Below are 6,146 nucleotides of genomic sequence, written 5' to 3'. Positions count from 1 at the left end.
CCAGTGCACCGGCGACGAACAGTGCCCCTCGGGCGAGCTCTGCGGAGAGATGATGGTGCCGCAGCTGTGCGTCAAGTGCAACATGGACAAGGTCGCCTACACCTACTACGAGTACGCCAACATCTCCGTCAACGTCACCGCGAGCATGCTGGCCGGCAACTTCTGGACCACGGACCAGTTCTACAACGACACCGGTCGCGATCTCATCCTCACCCTGTACGCCCTGCTTGTTGATTATCTATTTATTATTCTATATTATAATTATAATTATTTTTGAATTTATTATCATTATTATCATGACTCACTCCTACAACACAACACCGCAGGGAAAGCTGGGCGTGGAGTCCGGCCATGAACGCCCTGCTCCACGATCAGGTGGTGCATCATCGCTCCACTTGGCACGACACGTACGACAGTGACGACTTCCGGACCCTTTCGGAGATCTACGACCAGGCCAACGCGACGCACACGCGCCAGCGGAGGGTCTCGGTGGTCAGGAGCGCGTACGACCGCCTGGACCACGGCAAGACCCTTCTCGACACCTTCTCCGGGACCACCTACCTGCCGGTGGCCTGAGGGCAACATTATCTTTTTTTCATTATATTTTTATTTTATTTATTTAATAATCAATTTTATGACCAAACAGCGTTAAATTGTGGCCCTGTGGTTGGCTGCGTGGTAGGCGCTGATCAAGATCTGCGGCCCCCGTATGGGGATCTCAAACAGCAGGCGCCGGTTGCGCCAGAAGAGACCCGACCGCTGCACCACTACGGGCCGAAGCAACAACGGCGATGAGGACTGCGACACGACACACGCACACGCACACACGCACACGCACACGCACACACGCAACGCAACGCAACGCGTGGAGGCGGGAGGAACCTTGGAGGCTGAAGCTGGAAGTTCCCGAGTTGTTGAGGACGTTCAGGTGACGCAGGAGCGTGGCGTGAGAGACGCGCTGCGTGCCATTGTGGCCCGTCCCGAGGTTGATGTCGACCGAGAAGTCGTCCTTCCCCTGCAACACGCACGACACGACACACGCCGCACACGACCAACACACACACGACACACGCCGCACACGACGCACGACACACGCGCATGAGCTCGGGCAAGCCCAGTGCGGCATAGATTGGAGGGTGGGTGCAGGCATACCTGCTGGAAGGCCTCGGGGTCCATGTACGACGGACAGAGCTTGAGCGGATGGAAGCCATAGCTGTCGTTGGGCGCGACATAGGTTGGTAAGAAAACAGTAGACAGGCACTGGCGACCGCACACGCACCACCGCACACGCACACGCACCACCGCACACGCACCACCGCACACGCACAGCACACGCGCGCGTACGCACCGGAAGGCGTTGACGGCGAGGTGGCCCAAGTTGCGCTCGAAGAAGGTCCACACGTGGTCGCCCGACAGCTGAAGGTATGCCTGCGAGAGCGTGAACTCTGCACGAAAAGTGATGGGTATAAATCAGCAGTGGTTATATATAAAAGAAAGAATAAAATACTGTGACTAAATATATATATAATATAATATATATGGAAATACCGCAAGTGCTCGACGGCGTACCTTCGGCTTTGAAGCCGTCAACGTGGAAGGTGAGGCCGTGGCCGCTCGTGTTCTGCGGCCAGATGACCTCACGCGCCCCGATCGGCAGCATCGCGCTCGTGTCCATCTGAAGAAGACACTCCATTAATCATCCATTGCGGTTGCACTGCAACATTCACACGAACTTTGTGGTCGATTGCAGCTATGTTAAGTATTTATGTATACTGGAATATATAGATAAAACAAAACACTACATGTAATGTTTACTTTCGGCGATTGAAGCGACGTACGGGTGGGAAGAGGAACAGCTCGAGGGCGAGGAAGACCAGGGCCAGCGCGGCGACAGCGGCGATGGCCAGCGGGAGCGCGTACTCGGGGAGGGCGCCGACCAGCTCCACGAGCCCCGGGAGCCACACCACCTGCTGCGCCCACGCGGGCAGGCCATAGTTCACATTCCTGCACGGCGCACAGGTGTTAGGCGTGTGTCGTGGGGGCGACGAGCTGGAATTCGACGTATACGCGAGGGTGAAGAGGCTCGGGTCGAGCGAGGCCGGCAGAAGGGTAAGCAGCGCGTGGTGCAGTCCGTCCTGGTGCTTCTGGTACTGAATGCCAACGAACAGGACACCCAGGCCCATGCCTACAAGCAATTCCATGCGCGTGTGCGTGTGCGTGTGCGGTGCGTGTCGTGCGGTGAGTGCGACGAGTTGGTGTGCCGGAAAAGAGGGGAAATGTGTGTACCGGTGAGGGCGAACGGGAACAGGAGGGAGTTGCGGAACACGTTGTAGGCCAAGTAGGACAGATAGGCAAACACACAGCCGCCGCCTGTCAAGCATTGTGCGTCGTGTGCGTTTCGCGTGTGCCATGTGTGCCGACGTGTGAGCGCACGAGGCCAGCGACTGCAAACAAGGTTGAGTGGGGGCGCCGTACCGAGGATAATGAGGAACTGGCTCTGGAAGAGGACCGACACCAGGACCACCGCCACACTGAACGCGCAGAACAGGCTGCCCTTGTAGGCACTGTTCCCCACCCCCATCCCCGCATCAGACCACTGGCACCCCGCAGAAACACACGCACACACACGCACACGCACGAACACGTACACGCACACGCACACGCACACGCACATACACACGTACACGCACACGCACACACACGCACACGCACACGCACACGCACACACTAAAAGCCATGGCTAGGTGAGCGAGGACGTACTTCTGGCGCCAGTTGTGGTCGAAGCAGCCGAATGCCGAGGGCAGACACACGGCCAGTCCCTACACGGGCAGGAGGAGAGGGCAGACTTCAGTGTTCAGAAGAGAAACTCGAGCGTGCAATCGTGTATGCGCCGTGTAGTGTGTGCCGTGTGTGTGCCGTGTGTGTGCCGTGTGTGTGCCGTGTGTGGTGTATACCACGTAGAAGACGATCCGCGAGTCGAAGATCTCGGAGAAGACCACCAGGGACACGCCGAGGAAGTAGTTCAGCATCTGCGCACAATTGCAACAAGGATTAATCCTCATCAGACTCAAATAAATAACATTATTAACACCAATACTATTTCTAAATTTTAATATAAATAATGATTTGTATATACGCAGAAAAGTGGCAGTGACGTACGAATTGGCGGAAGGTGGTCTGTCTGCGACGGTGCCTGCTGGCCACGTAGATGGCGATGCCGAGCGCGCCAAGGTAGAGCAGACTCGGGCAGTACACCGACCCGAGCATCATCGCGTGGCTGTTGCATTGCGTGCGCGCGCACGATTACCATGCAGGCGTGTCGTAACGGGTCGTGCGTGTGCGTGCGTGCCGTGCGTGTCGTGCGTGTCGTGCGTGTGCGTGCGTGTGCGTGCGTGCGTGCGTGCGTGCGTGCGTGCGTGCGTGCGTGGAGCGGATCGCGTACCACAGGATGAGCCGATAGCCGAGGAAGAAGCGGCTCCGGTTGACGATGGCGGGAGCGTGGAAGACGAGCATCGACACGCCGGCCACCAGGGCCAGCGGGAGCTGCGCGTCGATGTCAAAGAACAGCAGCGAGGCCTTGTGCCCGGCGAACGCCGAACTTCCCTCGTAGAGCCTGCGCGGCGTCCATGTCCAAACGAACATTCCACGCATTCCGGTGTTAGCACCGGACGTGGCACCTCCGGAGGAAATGGCACTGGGCGCGTACCCAAGGTTGAAGAGAAGCCGCAGGATGTGAATGGCCTCAAACTCGCTGGCGCCCTTTAACGCGACTTGCGTGTTGTAGAGGCCGATGACGACCAGCGACGCCCTGTTGTCCACCAACCACAGTGTTAGTTGAAGCGGCTTGTCATGTCCACACGCACACGCACACGCACACGCACACGCACACGCACACGCACACGCACACGCACACGCACACGCACACGCGCAGATAGCGAAGAGGGTACCAGTAGGGCGCGGAAGCGTTGTACTTGTGGGCGGCGAGGAGCAGGATGACGGCGAGCACCCCGCGCATGTAGACGAACGTCGCATATTTGATGGTCATCCTTTCTATCGACACTACGCCACCACCGCAAGTCAGCAATTAATTAAAAATAAAACAACAATAATAAGAACAACAATTATAACAATAATGATAATAATGTAAGACAGCATACCATAGGCCAGGAGGAGAATGCCGGCGAAGCCGAAGAGCGTGAAGATGACTCGGTCGGCGATCTGGGCGTAGACCATCATGAGCATGTTGATGGCCAGGTAGACCACGCCTCCCGCTTCGTGCGAGCTCCCCTGCGTACGGCACACGCGCACGCAAGATGATGAGTTGTCGGTCTTTCAGTCGTCAAATCTCAGTTTGTCAACCCAGAGCGAGCGGCGCCTTGATGCAGTGGCAGCAGCAGCAGCAGTACCTGGAGCGTGAGACCGAGCCAGAAGGAGACGACGCCCGCGAGGTAGAACCAGAAGGCGAAGTCCTGCGAGCAGCCCAGCCATCTGTCGACGTAATAGGCGCCGCCCAGCACCGCCGCGCCAAATACATGCTCACCTTCGCCCTCTGCTCTTGACTCCTACAATGGTAGGAGACCAAGTCGCGTGTTAGGCCGTGTGTCGTGTCGTGTCGTTGGTCGTGTCGTTGGTCGTGTCGTTGGTCGTGTCGTTGGTCATGTCGTGTCGTCGTACCATGAGGACTTGCTGTAGAGGACGGCCGTGAGGTCCATGGACATGAGCCACAGGGTGATGGCGACGGGCATCGTCAGGAACGGGGAGCGGACGAAGTAGAGCACCACTGACCCCACGACGCACGTGACGATCTCCATCGGCAGCCAACTGGACTTGGCTATATCTGTCGACGACGAAGAGTGAGCGCCATCAATCATGCCTACACCTCGCTGGGTGGTGCGTGTGCGGGTTGGGGTGCGTGTGAGGTGGTACCGGTAATAGTCGGCGTAGGAGCCGCCGTTGACGCCCGGCCAGATGCCGGTGGCCCGCTCCACGCCGTAGACGGCGAGCGGCGTCATCGAGATGGACACGGTGAACAGAAGGCCGCCCAGCGTGTTCCACCCTTCATCTCCTGCTCTCCCAATCACCCACCCGCGACGTGAGACCAATCAATCGCCAGTCTGCGTGTGCGGCGGTGCGTGCGCGTGTGCGGCTGTGCGTGTGCGGTGGTGCATACCGGCAGGGTTCCAGAAGAAGCGGCCCATGAGGGCGAAGATGAGTCCGTACATGGTGGCGATCGTGAAGATGCCCCACCCACCGAACGATTCTGTTGAGTGTTACAATTCGAGATCAGTGCCGGAGCCTTTTTGTACCCACAGCCGCCGACACGCCGCACACAAGACGCACCCCAGCCGAGTGTCATGAACAGGGTCTGATCACACGACACGACACGATCCCGCAAGAGTGAGTTGTTGACGGGTCGCACGCCAGGCGAAGAATTGGGAAGCGTACCATGGCGCAGATGACGAGCAGGGCGCCGAAGAAGTACAGCACGTTGATGAGTGTCAAGCGCGAGTTCACTGCCGCCAGCGCTTGGCCCACAAGACCTGGCCAGGTTTTATTATTATTAGTATTAGTATTTGTGGTTGTAGTAGTACAATTTATAATGATAATTCAACGAAAAGGAAAGTTAGTTGCTTTGAAAAACCATAATAATTAGAATGATATAAATAATAAACAATAAAGAAGAATAAAGAAGACCAGGCCCCAACCTGGTCGTTGCTGGTCCATGGCGACGCGGTGCTGGCACTCGGTGAGAAGGTGCAGGTGCTGGTCGGCTGTCAGCAGGTTCGTTTCCACGCCCCACAACAGCAGTTCAGCCGTGGCGGGTCCGCACTCGGCCGTCGGCGGCGCATCGAAGGGCACCACCTCCCCCTTTGGCAGTCCTCTGGTCTGGTCACTGGCGGCGCTAACCGCGAGAAGGAATGTCACCAACAACAGCGCCGTAGCAAGCAACGGGCCGCGCATGGTGGTGATGGTTCTATGGCGTCCTCTTTCTACAAAGGGTTTAGTTTGGGTACTGTACCCCGACACCCCTCTGCAGCTGAAGCAACGTGGCGGCTGCAGTGAAATAAATATTGGTTAATGTGTTTTGAATATTTTGGTGCAGGTCTGGAATTCGGCGTTGGAATGTGATGACGTCAGCACACAAA

General features: G+C 57.3%; 2 protein-coding genes across 2 annotated transcripts in view; one reads left to right on the top strand and one right to left on the bottom strand.

Annotated features, from left to right (window-relative positions):
• Positions 1-49: 49 nt before the first annotated feature.
• On the top strand, positions 50-576 carry ACA1_380460 (uncharacterized protein; the record flags this gene model as incomplete). Its single annotated transcript, XM_004336356.1, has 2 exons — positions 50-216; positions 327-576. The coding sequence occupies 2 exons, from the start codon at positions 50-52 to the stop codon at positions 574-576; spliced, it is 417 nt and encodes a 138-aa protein (XP_004336404.1).
• A 72-nt stretch (positions 577-648) lies between these two features.
• The window catches only part of ACA1_380350 (uncharacterized protein), a gene marked incomplete at both ends in the record, with an annotated part of 6,095 nt that continues 597 nt past the window's right edge, over positions 649-6,146 (bottom strand). Inside the window, 23 exons of the mRNA XM_004336355.1 lie at positions 649-767; positions 883-1,015; positions 1,153-1,213; positions 1,349-1,445; positions 1,570-1,675; positions 1,839-2,004; positions 2,068-2,185; positions 2,287-2,370; positions 2,476-2,564; positions 2,761-2,819; positions 2,955-3,029; positions 3,160-3,277; positions 3,443-3,613; positions 3,707-3,808; positions 3,948-4,059; positions 4,158-4,287; positions 4,407-4,554; positions 4,684-4,821; positions 4,927-5,065; positions 5,171-5,260; positions 5,341-5,365; positions 5,446-5,540; positions 5,706-5,961. Of these exons, the coding sequence (XP_004336403.1) occupies positions 649-767; positions 883-1,015; positions 1,153-1,213; positions 1,349-1,445; positions 1,570-1,675; positions 1,839-2,004; positions 2,068-2,185; positions 2,287-2,370; positions 2,476-2,564; positions 2,761-2,819; positions 2,955-3,029; positions 3,160-3,277; positions 3,443-3,613; positions 3,707-3,808; positions 3,948-4,059; positions 4,158-4,287; positions 4,407-4,554; positions 4,684-4,821; positions 4,927-5,065; positions 5,171-5,260; positions 5,341-5,365; positions 5,446-5,540; positions 5,706-5,961 (2,631 nt within the window). The remainder of the gene's footprint in view (positions 768-882; positions 1,016-1,152; positions 1,214-1,348; positions 1,446-1,569; positions 1,676-1,838; positions 2,005-2,067; positions 2,186-2,286; positions 2,371-2,475; positions 2,565-2,760; positions 2,820-2,954; positions 3,030-3,159; positions 3,278-3,442; positions 3,614-3,706; positions 3,809-3,947; positions 4,060-4,157; positions 4,288-4,406; positions 4,555-4,683; positions 4,822-4,926; positions 5,066-5,170; positions 5,261-5,340; positions 5,366-5,445; positions 5,541-5,705; positions 5,962-6,146) is intronic.

Source organism: Acanthamoeba castellanii (genome assembly GCF_000313135.1).
Source record: "Acanthamoeba castellanii str. Neff unplaced genomic scaffold scf7180000084712, whole genome shotgun sequence".
NCBI classification, from domain to species: domain Eukaryota; phylum Discosea; order Longamoebia; family Acanthamoebidae; genus Acanthamoeba; species Acanthamoeba castellanii.
This window is presented reverse-complemented; position numbering and strand designations above follow the sequence as displayed.